The sequence below is a fragment of the Euprymna scolopes genome, chromosome 23, assembly GCF_053919585.1.
Source record: "Euprymna scolopes isolate OS-2025 chromosome 23, ASM5391958v1, whole genome shotgun sequence".
NCBI lineage: Eukaryota > Metazoa > Mollusca > Cephalopoda > Sepiida > Sepiolidae > Euprymna > Euprymna scolopes.
Window position 1 is genome coordinate 16,675,957 of NC_136504.1, and position 18,351 is coordinate 16,694,307.

The following is an 18,351-nucleotide window of genomic DNA, read 5'->3' on the forward strand; positions in this document are numbered from 1 at the left end:
TTTTTAACCAGTTAAATACGTTGGAGACATTGTCATGGAGTTTAATAATCTCTAGAACAAAGCAGAAGAGAAATTACAAAAGTATCGGTAAAACAAAGTGTTTGTTTACATTTGTTCGCCATTACTGGATGTTGACGTCACGTCACGTGACATGACTAAGCGTTTTTGGATTATGTAATATTAACATTAAAATGACAGGTTTTTTTGGGGGCCCCCCTAGGAGAGAAATGATCAGTTCACCCCCTTTTAATGGTCCGTTTGGTGTGGAATTTCGATATTTGTCATGCGGGTGATCAAGGTTCAATATGATACATAATTTGTCAACTTTGGTTGTGTCTGTCAAAAGTTTGAGCTGACGTCACGTCACGTGACACGTATTGAATAACGTTAAAATGACAGGTTTTTTTGGGGGCCCCCCTAGGAGAAAAACGATCAGTTGACCCCTTTCTAATTTCGATATTTGTCATCCGGGTGATCAAGGTGCAATATGATACCAAATTTGTCAACTCTGGTTCCGTCTTTCAAAAGTTTTAGCGTTACAAACAAACATACATACATACATACATACATACACACCGATTTTTGCCTTTTATATATATAGAAGAAGAAGATGTCTATATTTGTCTGCATTTTCTTTATCTTTTTATGTAGGATCCGGTTTGACAGAAAGGAAAAACAAACTTAATATTTGTGACAGATTATCTTGGTAAGTTCATTGTTATTTTCTCATGATTTTTATCTATGTTTGTGTTTGTGTTTGTGTTTCATATTTTATCTAAACTCTTATACCCTATAAGAAAATCTGAATATTCAGGTAGTTTTAGGAAATGTTCAAATGCTATCAGATTACATCATTTTCACGAATACCATGCATCCGTATACCTGTGTAAAATCATGCTAAATCTACAGATAAGGCTGTCTTAATATACTGCTATTGTTTTTGCTTCTTTTCCCGTTGCAAAACTCATTTTGAGTAAGGTCAAAAACAAAAACAAGTTTCCTCTACAAAGCAACCAAACCAAACACCATGTATAAATATTTGCAGATTTAAAGAACTTGAAGCGCAAAAACTTTTTTCAAAAATTACTGGATCCGACATTAAATAACAAAAAAGGGTTGGTATGCCATAAAAAAACAACAACCAAACTAAACATCATAGAAAGACCTTGAAACATAAAAACTTTTTCCAAAAATTACTGGATCAAACATTGAATAACCAAAAAAGGTTGATATGCCATAAAACAAAGCAACCAAACCAAACACAATCAATAAATATTTGAAAAAATTCCTGGATTCAGAATAAAATAATCCAAAGAAGGTTGATATGCCATAAAACAAAACAACCAAATACCACATCTATTAGATTATATCTAGGACCATATCTTTTGCATTATAATTCTAATGTGCTTGTCCCTTGAAATGGCTATATAATATTCTGCATGTTCCTTCCTTAGTTTGTCCGTACGTTAAGCTTTGAAAAAGGGCAAATACAATTTTTGAAGGCCAAGTTGCTTAAAAAAAAAAGGCCAAATTCACGAAATTTGGCTTAAAAAGCTAATCTGGCAACCCTGGACAAGAATATGAAAGTAATTTCCCTTTGATGTTGCCTCGTTTTTGAATATTATAATAATAATATCATTGTTGTAATGGTTTGATAAAGGAACTCGAATACAGTGAACACTATTTTCATAGAAAGGTTAATACACTCATATTCATTATTTATTAGATTTCTGTTCAAAAACGTTTGTTTGTTTTTTTCTTTTTTTTTTCTTTTTTTTTTTTTTTTTTTGCTATTGAGAAAAAATATCAGCTTCAGAAATCAAAAAAATGAAACAGTTTAAAATACTAAAACGAACTTTTTAAAACTTCTATTTAAAAAATAATTTAATTATAAAATTAAATCTGCTAGAATACATTTCCGTTTTTTTTTCACAAACATCTGGTGCTACCGATCGTGTTGTCTGAAGATATTGTTTTCCTGACCTAAAATATACGAAACACTGATGTTATTGTTTTTTATTTTTTTATTTTTTTCCCCCTCTTCACAACTCATGTGTTCTACTAAGTCAAAAATAAAAACAACAATTTTTTTCTACAAAACAACCAAATCTAACATCACAAATAAATATTTAAAGATATAAAGCATAAAAACTTTTCCCCAAATTACTGGATTCGTGATTCAATAATCTAAAAATTGTTTATATGCTATAAAAAAAAACAATCAAACCAAATTCAATGAATAAATATTTGAAGATATAAGAAACTTGAAGCATAAGAACTTTTTCAAAAATGAATGTATTCGTCATTACATAACCCAAAAAGGGTTGATATGCCGTAAAACAAAACAACAATCTTCATAAACAACTTTGCCATTTTAGTTTTCAGTTGAAAAAAAAAAGAATGAATTTCTTTGTGACTATTAGATACTTGTAAAGAATTTGGAAGCATCTAAACTGTCGAATAAAAAGTTGTTTCTGGCTTAAAAATCCTTAAGAAATGTTCACGTATTTATAAAATGGAAAGTTTTGTAAAGAACAGAGGTTATAACATTATCTTAATGAGAAAATTAATTATGGTTGGATAACAATCTAGTTTAATCAATAACTAAATAACCAAATGATACCGTAATAATTAAATTTAACGGAAATTCTGCATTGCACGAACGGCGCCATTTTGAGGGATGCGTTCCACTAAACTGCCGCCAGGTGATGCTTCTCTGTCCAAGAATAGGGGACTTTGTTGACTCTTTAACGAGTCACGAAAAAGAAATTAAAATATACTTTACTTGAATTCCAAAAATGTTTTGGAGAAAAAAAATCTGTTGTTTTTATTACAAAATTATTTTATTAAAATTATATTTTCTCACGCAGACTTTTAAATAAATATTTTTACAATTTCAATAAATATTTTGATTTTCAAATATTTTTATGTTCGGAGAAAAATCATGATTTGACGTGTTATTTGATCGAGAAGAAATTGAAAGTATCGCTCCCTAACAATGGTGCCGTCCGTATAGTGCAGAAGTGTCAATTTAACTTACAAAATTCTATTTAAAAAATAGTAAAATGATAAAATTAAAAATAAAGTAAAAACAAAAGAATCCAAGTTACCGCTATTAACAGTTTTAAATAAATTTCGCTTTGTGCTTACATAATCAAGTGTTAACTATTCTGTACTTTCAAAATTAGATTTCTAATTATTGAATTTGTGAGAAATTGAAAACTTAATTACCTCCCTTGTTAACTCTTCAATTCAAAGCGGTAGATTTTGAAACCAAATCGCTAGATTTTACAAATATCTTTTTTCATTAATAATTTTTTTTTCCTTATAGTTTTCCATAATTTTTTGGATATGCTATTGCTTGTGACATGAAAATTACTTAGACACCATTTTGTTTTGTTTTTTAATTGAAATTCAATATTCTTTCGTCGTTATGATATAGAAACACCACCTGGTTTTCTAGAGACAGGGGGAGGAAATTTGGAGTCGTAAGCTTGGACGGCAGTGTGGCGAATTTAAACACAAAGTTGTTGGTTGAAAATACACCATGATTAACTAGTTTCCACGGTACTGAAAAGAAAAATTTCCGCATGTTTCATGTAATAATATACCACGACGTCCATATTTATTCAAAACAGAAACGACGGAATAAATTTTCAAGATAATAAAGAGTTAATCTTTTACTTTTTTTATATAAAAAAAATATATGCGCGCTTGCGCGTACAACAATGACTACAACTTATAAGATAAAATAACGCATTTAAATTTCTTGCAATAATCGCCACTATTAACATAAAGAATTACATTGCTTCATATCTGGAAAACTACTTATTTGCAGAAAATTTAAATGCGATATTCGTTTTCAGCATATCCAAAAACCATCAAAAGTCGTCATTTTAAAGGAAAATGTTCAGGTGGAAAACAAGTTAAATTTTACAAATATGGCCGCCGCATTACATTAATACATGAAACGTGCGGAAAAGTAGCTTTTCAGTATCGTGAAAACTAGTTGCTGGCCCGAATTTTCAATGCAATATTGGTTTTTAAAGGTGGGTTTTGTGTTGGTCTACCAGGCAATAACTACCATTTAATTATAGTCTTTTTCTGGATGTGTTGAGTTATTAACGGTTTTGTAACAAATTTGCCTGGAATAATTTTTCTAATTCAAATTGTTTTATGCTTCTTTTTTTTGTTTATTTTTTTCAGCTTCATTCACTTTATAGACTATATCATTGTTTCCGTTCTTCGCAAAATAGTCGTTGACTCTGTTCTAAAGTTATTGGATTATCTAGTGGAATTACTGAATACAATGCCCAACATGGATAGCTCAAGTCTAAAAAGAAGGGTAAATATAAAATTTGGTTTGTATTTAATGATAATCATGTAACGTCGTTTTAAAATTGAGAATGCGTTTAAATTATTTGGATTATTCGAACTACTATTCTCATTTTAGTTGTTATTAGGTTGCTGCAAAAATAATGCCGTTTATATATATATATATACACTTGTGCCCGATATTATTCATACCCCTCGGATCTTTGAGATTTCTATAAGAATATTGCTCAAACCAGAAGGTAGACAATATTAAAGGGATTTCAAACAATAAAGCAAGCATAAGCATTTAATTTAAACTCAACAAATAAACAAATTATGCAAGTTTGAAACATTATACAAAGAAAAACAATAATGGCACTAGTTCAAAATTATTCATACCTCTCTTACTAATAGTCAATAGCATGCCCTTTATTCTTAATAACTGCCTGTAACCGTTTGGGATATTTATCAACAAGGTTTTTACAAGCATCAACACTGATTTTTGACCATTCTTCAATGCAGTAGTTCTCCAAATCCCTCAAATTTCTAGGTTTCCGCTTTTTAACCTCAGTTTTCAATATGTGCCAGAGGTTTTCGATAGGGTTCAGGTCGGGACTCTGGCTAGGCCATTCCAAAACATTAATTTGATTATCCTAAAACCATTTCTTGACTATTTTGGCAGTATGTTTTGGATCATTATCCTGTTGAAGGACCCAGTTTGGTCCTAAATGGAGCTTCTCCGCATCCTGTCTAATGTTTTTCTGGAGTATCTCCAAATATTGCTCCTTCTTCATGGTTCCATCTATCTTGACCAAACTACCTGGACCACTAGCCGAAAAGGAGCCCCAAAACATTAGGCTACCACCACCATGTTTCACCGTGGGTATGGTGTTCTTTGGGTTGTAAGCTTCTCCTTTCTTCCTTCAAACGTAAGAAGCATCCATATGGCCAAACAATTCAATTTTTGTTTCGTCAGTCCACAGAATACTTGAGAAAACGGACTCTGGAGAATTCACATGGGTCCTAGCAAACTTTAGACGTGCTGCAAGGTGTTTTCCGGTGTGCAATGGAGTCATTCTTGGCCTTCTTCCTTTCAGACCATTTTCATGCAGAGTCCTTTGCAATGTTTGCATTGATATTTTTATGCCAGAAGACTCCAGATTTTCTAAAATGCCTTATTAGTGGTGGTTGGATTTGCATTAACACTTCTTACAATATTCCTGGTGGCTCTAGCAGACAGTTTACTTTTCCTTCCTCTACCAATCAAGTTGTTTGTTGTGTGGTGGCTCTGGAATTTTTTGATGATGCTCTGTACTGTTGCTGTAGGGACCTCAAATTTCTTGGAAATTGACTTGTAACCTAAACCATCCTTATGTGAATTCACAATTTTAGTCCTAAGATCATTACTAAGCTCTTTTTTCTTCCCCATTCTAATAATTTTTATTCTTTTATTGGTTTTCAGTTGATATCATTTTAATTTCTGAAAAATGCAAAAAACGAAATGAAATTAATCAAGGGTTGTATAAAAGCATTCAAAATAAGAATCAAACAGAAAACAAACAGTCATAAACTCGATTAATACTGAAAAAATAAGGGGGTATGATTATTTTTGAACATTGCAGATTTTATAAATAGCTGTATATTTCTTTTATTACAAGTATCCCGAGATTTTAAAATGACGAAAATGATCAGAAGAGGTTTATTAAGAATATGTATCAATATGGACGTAAACAATAAATTCTTACAAAAGTTACACCTAATAAACTCAATTTTCAAGGGGGGGTATGAATAATATCGGGCACAAGTGTATATATATATATATATATATATATATATATACATATATAAATATATATATATATATATATGTATATATATATATATATATATATATATATATATATATATATATATATATATATATATATAGTTGAACGCCAGAAAACATTATTTTTGCACTAACCTAACATATTCACAATGTTTTGACCGATGTAACCGCTAACATTTTTGGTTGCATTTATTCTATGTGTTTATGTTCCAGTTATAAAGGGAGAAACCCCATATCTGTCGAAAGTGCAGAATTCCTCTCGGTGATGACTGGAAGCTGTAGGAGGACCTGATATTTAGAGGGAAAAAGAGGCACTACTTTCTCTAAAGATGGTTGTAATTTTGATCGTGTTGCTCTAGGGATGAAATGTAGGATTTTATTATGACGAATAAATGTGTCTCAAATGCCATTCTAAAGTTACATAAGATAGTAACTAATAGTCTAGACATAATATATTTGTATGTGGCATCTGTTGTTGCAAACCTATGGTACTTTGGTCCAAAGGGGAATTTCTGCAATGAAAATATTATATTGGACATGACGATTTATTTATTTATTGACAATTACGGTGTGTTTAAGATACTATTTTCCACATATAAAATAATAGCTTTTATATATATATATATATATATATATATATATATATATATATATATATATATATATATATAACCCACTATGTCTGTGTGTCTGTCTCTCTGTCTCCATTTTTTCAAAGTGCATCTCCTTTAAGATGCAAGGTCGCAGAGGGATGCGAAGCGTGTCAAATGATAGTATTTTTGTGGGTCATTCTTTTATATGTTTTAACTGGTAAAAATAGCTGCTAGGGGGTTAAATTGAAAAAAAAATTGGAGGTTGAAAGGTGCAAGTCGACTTAAAGTGCTCTTGTACGTATGCACAAATATACATTTATACGTTAAAATCGATTAAATTTTAACGCTTTCTTGTCCATCTGATGATAGCTTAAACATTAATGACTAAGGCTGGAGCGCTTGGCTTCGATTCTAGCTAATTGCACCCAAGTTTATATATATACTACCAATTCAGTCTGGCTTTGCTCGGGCTTTATGTACTGTTCATAACATTATGTGCATATGTATTATATATTAAAATGCTTGACTCATGTCCAGGTAACCTACATCTAAAATTCTAAGTGTGTAGACCCAAAATTGGCGGGGGGAGTTTGGTAGAGTCTGCACAGGTCAACTCTTTCAACTTTTACCACTTGGCAGACAAATTTTCACCCAAAAAATTGATTAAAAAGCTAGCTACGTGTTTGAATACACTTTATGTAAAATTTCAAATGTTGACCCAAAAATACTGAATAGTTTGCTAGAGACCGCTAAAGTCAAATCTTTTGAACTTTGACCTGCTGGCAGACAAATTTTCGGCCAAAAACCGATTAAAAAGCTTTTCCTATGTCTGAATACACTTTATGTAAAATTTCAAATGTTTAGACCACAAATTGGCTGAGTAATTTGGTAGAAACCGCAAAGGTCAATTTTTTTAATTTGACCCCAATTTTGACCCTTTAACATTTATTGTTTGGAGCTCAAATCAAATTACAAAGTTTGATCCATGTCCAAATAACCTACATCTAAAATTTCAAGTGTTTAGACCTCAAATTGGCGGAGGAGTTTGGTAGAGTTTTCAATGGTCAAATCGTTGAAATTTGACCACTTGACAGCCAAATTTTTGACTGAAAATCGACTAAAAAGAATTCCCCAAATATCAATACCCCTTATGTCAAATCTCGAGTCTGTAAACGTATTTTATGACCAGGCAATATTGTGTGCTCTGCTAGTTACAAATAAAACCTTGTCAGCTCTTCCATGAATTACTGTTGTCATATTTGGGCTGGTGAATCTCTGTTATTTTTTAAAGTTCTTGATAAAATTCAGAACGATATCGGTAATTTGATTAGCCTTGCTCTTTTTTCTTTTGCACACCTTCTCTTTCACGGATATAGTATTACTAGTCTCAGTCTCTTTTATAAGTACAACTATAGTATGTGTTCTTCAGAATCTTCTGTATCATTCACTGCTTCCTTTGTTTTAGTTCATTTGATTTGGTTTAGTGGCCTTCACCGAATCATTGTTCAAGTACCTCATTGTAATACATCTTCCTAGATTCTTAGATTCTTCCAAGAACTGAAAAATTGTGGAACTCCTTTCCTGCTGATTGTTTTCTTTTTACTATTAGCCTTTTCAAGACTAAAGTCAATAGGTATCGCCTGTGTTTGTGTTAATCATCTTTCATTCTTTATTCAATGATATCATGTACTAATTTAGAAAAAAATGCAGATTCGTTCTTCTGGGAATTTATTATATAAAGGAGAGTTGTTTATGTGTGAATACCTATGTATGTATATGCGTGTATGCATATGTGTGTATGTATATGTGTGTATGTATATGTGTGTATGTATGGCTCTCGTCTTGGTAAAGCTCCATGTCTTGACAAGCTTTTGGCATTGACCTTCACTCCTGGTGTGAAATCTGTTGCTAAGATTGCTTGAAAAATGGTTGGATCACTGCTCCAGTAGGTATCTCAATGCCGATGTAATCCTCTATCTGTCTCTTTCTCTTCTCTTCAGTAGTCCGTCGCTGACGACGATGACGTTGCACCATGCCTAACAGTCCCAGATAGATTACACCTGATGCACTCGCTGGTGACTGTGGAGTCCAATTCGTGAATTGCATACATGGCCGCAGGCAGCACAAGGGAAGATGCCGTCTGCCCGCTGCGCCGCATGCCTTTGGTGTCTTCTACGCTCTGCTCGGTCGTTATAGGTGGAGGTGAAAATTTCCAAGCCCTCTTGGCAGATGTTTCGCCATTTTCTCCGATGAGCAGCAGCATGTTCGATGGCGTTGGATTCTATGCCACACTTTTTCAATGATGTTTTTAGTTGGTCCTTGAAACGTTTACGTGGACCCCCAGGGTTGCGTCTGCCCTCTGCAAGTTCCCCGTAGAGGACCTTGCGTGGGAGCCCTTCTGCTGGCATCCGGATGGTGTGACCAAGCCACCTAAGTTGTCTATTAGTTAGAATTATTTCAAGTGGGTCCATTTGAGTGCGCCTGCGTATCTCATTGTGTGGCACCCTGTGCCACCATTTTAAACCTAGTATACGCTGTAAGCAGTTGGTATGAAATGCTTTTAGCTTTTTCAGGTGGCGTCTATAAGGCACCCATGACTCGCTGCCATACAAGAGGATGGAGAGACAGATTGCTCTATAGACAGAAACCTTGGTGGTGGTGGTGGTGAGGTTACGGTTCATAAAAACTCTGTGCGAGAGTCTACCAAAGGCTGCAGCAGCCAGACCAATGCGCCGTTGGACCTCACTTGTTAGGTCACAGGAGTCAGTGAGCACTGAGCCAAGATAAGTAAACTCTTGAGTGTTTTTCAGTGGCTGATGGTTGATTGTGAGCATTGGTGGTTCCTGACGGTGTTCACATATGTTAAGTGCCTCTGTTTTGTTGATGTTGATGGCTAGACCAGCTCGGAAGTAAATGTTGGAGATAGTGTTGATGGTGCGCTGAAGACCCTCTTCAGATGAACTCACCAGAGCTGTGTCGTCAGCGTATTGCAATTCATGGATTGCTTCTTCTGTCACACGTGATCTGGCATGGAGGCGACGCAGATTGAAGAGGTTGCCATCCAGCCGGTATGAGAGGCGGATCCCATCAGCAGGATGGATTTGCTGTTTGGCAACATTGGAAACCGCAGCAAGAAAAAGATTAAACAAGATGGGCGCAATGACGCATCCCTGCTTCACACCCGATTCTACCAGGAAGGGCTCAGATTTTAGTCCTGAACTGGAGATGCGAGCCATAGATCCATTATGGAAAGCCTTCAGGACACCCAGGAATATTGGTGGGCAGCCAAATTTGACGAGTACCTCCCAGAGCAAAGGACGGTTCACAGTGTCAAAGGCCTTGGCGAGATCTACAAAAACCATATATAGATTTTGGTGTTGCTCGACGCTTTTCTCCTGGAGCTGTCTTGCAACAAAAACCATGTCAATCGTGCTGCGCTCTTGTCTGAAGCCACACTGCGATTCAGGTAAGACTTGATTGACAATGTGTTGGATGATACGAGACAGTAAAATTCTAGTGACAACTTTCCCTGGGGTTGACAGAAGGGAAATGCCTCGACTATTGCCACAAATATTTCTGTCACCTTTCTTTTTATATATGCTGATGATATCTGCATCCTTCGATTGTTGTGGGCAGCAGCCTGACTCCCAGACATCTTGGATGATGTTATGGAGACAAGTGGTAATGGCATCTCCGCCATGCTTAAGAAGCTCAGCTGGTATGCCATCAGGGCCAGTGGCTTTATTATTCTTGAGGTTGTTAACTCCACGGCTAACTTCATGGATAGTTGGTATTACATCCAGTTCTTGAATTACAGGAAGGTCAGGAAGATGGTCAAGAAAAGTAGGGTCGATAGGGTTCTGCCTGTTCAGTAAGTCTTGGTAGTGTTCAGCCCACCGATTGAGTATGGCAGTCTTCTCAGTATAGAGTATGGAGCCATCAGCACTACGGACTGGGCAGAGGCTATTGTTCTTTGGCCCATAGGCTGTCTTAAGGGCATTATAAAATTGATGTTGGTCCCCCATATCAGCTAAACCTTGGATCTCAGTTGTAAGATTGGTCCACCATTCATTTTGCATTCTTCAGATTTCCTGTTGGACTTTTGACCGAAGCTCGGCTAGCTTGGCACGTAATGCTGGAGTTGGATTTGCAGTCACTGCTTGCTGTTGCCGATTTTTTTCTTCAATTAGTTGATGAATTCCATCAGACTGCTCGTCAAACCAGTCTCTATGTTTTCTTCTTGAGAATCCCAAAATGTCTTTGGCAGTATTGAGGAGGACTTCACACATGCTTTCCCATTTTTCAGTTAAGAAAGCTGTTGTTATGGGATCTGCTGCAGGAGTTGGTAAGGTAAGACATTCAGCCAGTTCGTTTTGTAGAGCAGCTCGTGTTGTAATGTTGTTGAGAGCTTTGAGGTCAAGATGTTTTCTGGGAGCTTGACGGCGAGCTGGAGGCCGGATCTTAAGAAGGAAAATAGAGCGGACAGGCGATGATCTGTCCACCCATCTGCTCCCCTCATGGCTCTGGTGATTCTCACATCTTTTATGTCATTACGTCTTACAATAACATAGTCAAGTAGGTGCCAAATTTTGGACCTAGGATGCATCCAGGTGGTCTTGAATTTGTTTTGGAGCTGGAACATGGTATTTGTGATGGACAGATTATGTTGGGAGCAGAATGTTAAAAGACGCAACCCATTATCGTTACATTTTCCAACTCCATGATGCCCTAGCACTCTCTCCCAAAGATGGTGACTGCTGCCCACTCTTGCATTGAAGTCCCCAAGGAGAATGATCTTATCTTCTTTGGGGATTGTCAGCATGATCTCATGGAGTTGGGCATAAAATTGGTCTTTCAATTCATCAGCTGAATCTAGGGTTGGTGCATACACATTGACTAGGGTAGCGTGACGTTTATTTGATAAGGGGATACGCCAAGTTATTAGCCTCTCATTGTGACCCGTTGGGCTCTGGGGAATGCTGTTGAGTAGCCTGGTCTTGATGGCAAAGGCAACTCCATGGATGCGAGGAGCACCTCTATCCAGGCCCTTCCAGAAGAAGGTGTATCCCTCTCCTGACTCGGTGAGGCAGCCCTCATCCGAGAATCGGGTTTCATTGAGAGCAGCGATGTCGATGTTGTACTTCTTTAACTCATATGAAATTAGAGCTGTTCTCCGTTTAGGTCTTGAGTTGTTGTGAAGGTCGAGAAGAATACGCACATTCCAAGTGCCAATTATTAGCTTCTTAGTATTATTAGGACCGAGGTATGGGTTGCCACGACGAGGCTCGGCTACCTGTCCGTGGAGAGTGGAACAGACACTTGTTTGGGTCACCTTTTCTAGACCCCTCCCAATTCAGGGTGGGTGGTGTGGATCCTGAAAAGGGCCGCCCAGTCACTCTGGGAGCTGCCGAAGGAGGCTGCAGTTCCAGTCCCAGCCATCCAGCGACCATCACCCCGGGGCCGCCTCACGTGCAGGGTTGGAGCTAAGGGCTGCCAGCAACAACCTTGCCTGCCCCCACCACTCCTTCCCCATCGCCGGAGGACTTGTATTTGTAGATGAAAAAAAAAAAAAAAAATAGTGTGTGGGAAATAAAGAGTCGGCATGGGCAAAACTAGTGCAGTGATGATTTGAGTGAAAAGTGGGTGCACGCTCCACAGTCCACTATCTTGGCAGACCATCAGCGGTTCCAGTGGCAGGCAGAGACCATGACGACTGGACTGACAGGCTGCTGCAGGAGTGTGCCAAGAGTCCAGATTGTCAGTGTGTGTGTGTATATATACAGGGTGTTATGAAGCGTCTAGTGTGGTTATTGGGCAATAGGTCGCATGCTCTGCATGCTCCTTAGTATAAGTTGCATGCTTTGCTTGTGCTTTCTCGCTTTCAGTGCTACCGCTGGCTAGCCCCGTGCGAATAGGGAAGCCGAGTGCGTAAGTCTTCCCCTGCCAGTACACAGCCTCTCTAACACCAAGACCTCTGCTGTGCCTCCTCGTGGCCACACACGGTAACTGGTTGCCTCGCGGCTCCAGGCTGAACAGCAAGGAACCTCGGAGCAGCAGGGGGCCCCAGAGATGTGAGCCCATGGCCCACCGACGTGTGGACACGCCCTGGTCTCACATCAACCCCTGCCCCACAGCCCAGTGGGTTATCCTTGGTTGGCATTGGGCTAGGGGAGTAAACCCCAACGAGAAAATCTGTGTTGGGGTGACACATTAGGCAAAGTCTGACAAACTGGACTCCTCTATCTGTATAAGTACCATGTACACCCTAAAATGGAGTACTGTTGCCACATTTGGGCAGGATCTGCTTCGCTTGCCCTATTCAACCTTGATAGAGTTCAAAATCGACTTTTAAACCTTGTAAGGGATGCCCTTTTCTCTTTCCTACAACCTCTTTCTCACAGAAGAGACATTGCAAGATTCTGTCGTTATTTTCATGGCAAGTGCTCCACTGAACTCGAATTTATGATTCCTCTTTGCCAAAATTTTCCAAAACAACACACGACTAGCTACAACCACTACATATGATTTCCTCCACTCTCTAACTCTGCCTAAATCTAAATGCAGATTCCATGAACAAAGCTTCTTTTCTAGAACTGCTAGCATGTGGAACAGTTCCACTGGCCTGCTTCCTGGTTGAATACAATATAGTATCCTTCAAATCCAATGTAAACAAGTTCTTGTTGAGCCGTTCTCATAAATAATAAAATTTTACTCAATTTACATTATTAGCGATTACTACACTACCACCTTACATTCATTAAGCTTTATTCTCGAGTGGCGTTCAGGCCTTGATAAGTGGTGACTCGGGGGAGGGCAGAGCGGTAGCTCTAGATATATCTAAGGCTTTTGGCAGGATATGGCACAAGGATCTCCTCAGGAAAATTAAATCATACGGTATTACTGGTAGAATACTTAACATAATTAAATCCTTCTTAGATAAGAGAAAAATCCAGGTTGTCCTCGACGGTCGTGCATCTAAACAGTGTGATATAAATGCGGGAGTGCCTCAGGGGTCTATCCGTGGACCTCTATTGTTCCTAATATTTATTAATGACCTCCCCGACAAAACTGCCTCTGAGATGGGTATATATGCTGATGACACTACACTCTATAACAGGCATGACAGGAAAACAAATGAACACATATCTAAAGAAATGGCAAAAACACTAGAGGATGACCTCCAATCTGTAGTGGAATAGGGACATAAATGGATGGTCACATTCAATGCTGCCAAGATTAAACTGGTTTCCTTCAATAATTACAAAAAACCTTCTCTGCCACCAATAGCAATGGCCAGTGACTCCCTGTCTGAGAGTACATCTTTCAAACTGCTTGGCCTAACGTTCTCAGGAAACATGAGTTGGAACAATTATATTGAGACATTCCTGCAAAAAAGGTAGGCTCTCTCTACTGTGCGAGAAAACTACTAACACCTGAAAGTATCCTGTACCTCTATAAGGCCACCATTCGCCCATGTATGGAGTATTGTTGTCATATTTGGGCTGGTGCATCTGCTACTAGTCTCTCGCTCCTTGACAGGGTTCAAAAGAGAGTCACCAATCTGATAGGCCCTGAACTGGTATCTAAGCTTCAGCCTCTGTCCCATCGACGAGATGTTGCATCCCTCTGCCTGTTCTACAAGTATTTTAATGGTGAATGCTCTGATGAGCTGCAGACACTTGTGCCCCCACGACGTAGACACCCTCGACAAACCCGACAGGCAGCTAAATCCCACCCCCACACAGTAGAGATCCCTAGATATAAAAGATCTTTCTACTCCAGTTGTTTCTTCCCCAGAACCGCTAGACTCTGGAATTCCATTCCAGGTTCCTGCTTCCCTAACTGTACTGACATGCAGAAGTTCAAGCGTAATGTGAACCGACATCTTGCTACCCAAATCCCAACATAGTGCTCCAGTAGTTGCTGTCTCTGATAGCAGCCCCCTACACCAAAGTGGCAATGTGCCTTGTTTGGGGTGAAAATGTAATAAAAAAATTTTTAAAAATGTATATGTTCAGTTAGAGAGGAATAGGCTGGGTGGAGGATAAAGATAGAAATTTGACTATGAAGTGTAACATAATAAAATATATTACGCTTTCGCCCTGGGCAACGCCACGTAGCCCTGCTAGTTATGAAGCCTTGTTTGAAATTAGTTATTAAAGTGAAAAGAAAGTGATTACTTGTATTACTTGTATTGAGCGGACTATTGTTCTCATCTTGAGTGTTATTTGTGTTACTTGTGTAACATTTCAGTCGGTTTGGCCTTCGACGTCTTCAGGCATGTTGGTTGTTGTTTAGAAAATAAAAGAAGAAAAGTTACTGGCTCCTTAAATATTTTCCTATTCTTTGAATTAGTCTTCGTTTTATGACTGTGGTTTCGTATGTGTGAAAAAATTGGTTGACACAGGGGAGCCAACTCAAATAACGATCGACAGGATTATATCCCTTCTATCACCAAAATTTTATGGGTGTACAATTTTCTTTTTCCTACAATTAGAGGCTACCAAATGCTATTAATTTCTAAGCTTGGTCTGCTTAGTAATTTTTTTTTTTTTTAGCATATGTGCTGTCCCCTTGAGTCACCTGACTCTCCATCTTGCATCCCTGTGAATCATATGTCAAGAAAGTGATTTATTAATAATTAATCCAAAATATTAAATATGGCAGCTGAAACCACTGTCAATAATCTTCCCCACTATTTATGTGCCAAAATCAAATTGTAGATTCCATGACCAAAGCTTCTTTCTTTGAATTGCACGCCTGTGGAACTCTCTTCCATTTGCCTATTTCCCACCTGACTACAATTTGGATTTCTTCAAGTCCAACATAAACAAATTCCTGATGAACCGCCTCCTTAAGTAAGACACTATCAAATCTCCAATACTAACGATTACTACGATACTATCCCATTGATTACTGTACATGCATTAACCCTTATCCCTGAGTGGCTTCCGGGCCTTGATAAGTGGTGACTTCCATGTTAAAAAAAAAGAAGAAGAATCGTATTTGTGTGTAAATTATTAATGCAATATATATTTTTCTTTTTGGTTTGAATTTACTTTTAATTGTTGTTATGCTATTTTTCATTTTCAGAAAAGTATTATTGTGTGTACTGGTGTTGATTTCTCTTTGTATGAAACGGATGAAGAAACGGACGGAGACGTATCTCGGCCTCTCTTTCTTGTTGACCTTATTATCAAATATGAACGATTCATTTTTCAACCTGACTATAAATATTTCACAGATAAAATCACAGAAATCATGCTCAACTACCAAGAAACCGTGTTGGCAGTTCCCAACCTTTTACCAACTGAGCACTTTAATTCATTCACACAGTAAGAAAACTTTTTTTTTTACTATTATTTTACATAATAATTGCTAATCTCTGTTTATACGTATGTCTGTTGCAGAATTTCCATCACTCTCTCTCTCTCTCTCTCTCTCTCTCTCTCTCCCGTTCCCTGAGTCTCTTTCTCTCTTTCCTCCTTTTATCCATTCTCTCCTTTTTTCTCTCTCATTTCTCTCTTTCCCTCTCTACCCCCCTCTCTCTCTCTCTCTCTCTCTCTCTCTCTCTCTCTCTTCCTTACCTTTTATGCAGTTTCTCTCTTTCTTTCTCTGTCACTATCTCTTTCTCTCTCTCTCTCTCTCTCTCTCTCTCTCTCTCTCTCTCTCTAAATATATATATATATATATATATATATATATATAGCCAGTACAGTTTAGTTTCCTAGAAGTACATCCAATGAAACAACATGTGTCTACCAAAATAGTGCTCAATGAGTGAACAGAGCAGGTATATTAATTTTATTTATACAAACATTAATGGCTACATATGTGCATACATGTTTCTGTAATCACCCACGTTAGGGGATTACGTCTTCAGGCCAAGAATTACCGTCGAAAATGTTTGTATAAATAAAATTGATATATATATATATATATAGTTGAACGTCAGAAAACATTATTTTTGCGCTAACCTAATATATTCACAATGTTTTGACCGATGTAACCGCTAACATTTTTGTTTGCATTTATTCTATGTGTTTATGTTCCAGTTATGAAGGGGAAAACCCCATATCTGTCGAAAGTGTAGAATTCCTCTCGGTGATGGCTGGAAGCTGTAGGAGGACTTGATATATAAAGCTGAACGTTTGTGTGTGTGTCTGGTCACGAAGAGGCTCCTATATGGTTGACTATTATAGAAAACTGATCACATATAATGATAGAAGATGTATCGAGACACAGGAATGGGTATGTTTGATCTGGCATAATGATGATTCATTAAAATTGTGGGGTCTGCGTACGCGCCTGGTCCACAAAGTATGGAAATAAAAAAACATGAAAAATTAAAAAAAAAAAAACGTTTATAAGTGTTTTTGATATAAATGTACATAATAATACTTTGATAAGTATGTTTTAACTTAAATAGGGATGGTGTAATAAAATTGTGGGGTCTGCGTTCGCGCCTGACCTCCATAGAATGAAAATAGGCACAAACTTTAATAAAGACTTTTCATATCTATCTGCGTAAGTATACTTTGATAATTATGCTTCGGTTTGAAGTAATATGGTATAATAACATTATGGTGTTTTCGTTGGCACCTGATCTCCATAGAATCGAAATATGTCACAAAGTTTAACAAGGTTTTTTAATATAGATCCACAGAATATTGTGATAAGTGTTTCAGTGTGAACAGGTATGGTATAATAAATTATGAGGTTAATCCATTTTATTTTTACTTTCATCATATTTTGCTTTGGTTTTGATACCCCCGAATTCGAAGGGTTCTCTTTACAACCCATCCTTTTTTTTTTTTTTTTTTTTTTTTTACACAGTGATCACCACTTATCAAGGCCCGGAAGCCACTCAGGGATAAGGGTTATTGCAAGTACATTACGTTAGTGTGGAGATTTGATGAAGTGTTTACTTAAGGGGGCGGTTCATTAGGAATTTATTAACATTGGACTTGAAAACATTCAAGTTGTAGTCCGGAGGGAAGCAGGCAGACGGAACAGAGCTCCACAGGCGTGCAGTTCTAAGAAAGAAGCTTTGTTCATGGAATCCGCGTTTTGATTTAGGCACAGATATAGAGTGGGGGAAATTTTTCACAGTGGATTCAGCTAGACGGGTGTTTTTCGTGAAAGATTGGCGAGGGGGAACCAGAGATTGGAGTTCAGACGAGCCCCTCCACGGAAATAACGATAAAAAAAAACATCCTTTTCATAACCTATCATACTTTTATGCATCAGAGTCCATTTTCTGTAGGTTGTTTTTGAACCCAGTCAACGATGGGTACTTTTACTAGTATATATATATATATATATATATATATATATATATATATATATATTCTTTCTTCTACCTCTCTTTCTATTCCTCTTTGCTTTTCTTAAATTTCCCTCTCTCTCTCTCTCTCTCTCTCTCTTTCTCTCTCTCTTTTATCTATTTTCTGTCTTTTCTTTTTCTTACTGTGTTTCTCTACCACCCCCTTTCTTTCACACACACTCTCTCTCCATCACCTTCAATGCATTTTTCTTCTCTTTTTTTCTCTCGCTCTATCTCTTCCTTTTTTACTCTCTCTTTCTCTCCTATGTCCTTCTTCTATCCACCTCATT

General features: G+C 37.3%; 1 protein-coding gene across 1 annotated transcript in view; it reads left to right on the plus strand.

Annotated features, from left to right (window-relative positions):
- LOC145245591 (dynein axonemal heavy chain 6-like) overlaps positions 1-18,351 on the plus strand; it is a 99,643-nt gene that overhangs the window by 57,897 nt on the left and 23,395 nt on the right. Inside the window, exons 10-12 of the mRNA XM_080107166.1 lie at positions 652-706; positions 4,207-4,345; positions 15,829-16,070. Of these exons, the coding sequence (XP_079963292.1) occupies positions 652-706; positions 4,207-4,345; positions 15,829-16,070 (436 nt within the window). The remainder of the gene's footprint in view (positions 1-651; positions 707-4,206; positions 4,346-15,828; positions 16,071-18,351) is intronic.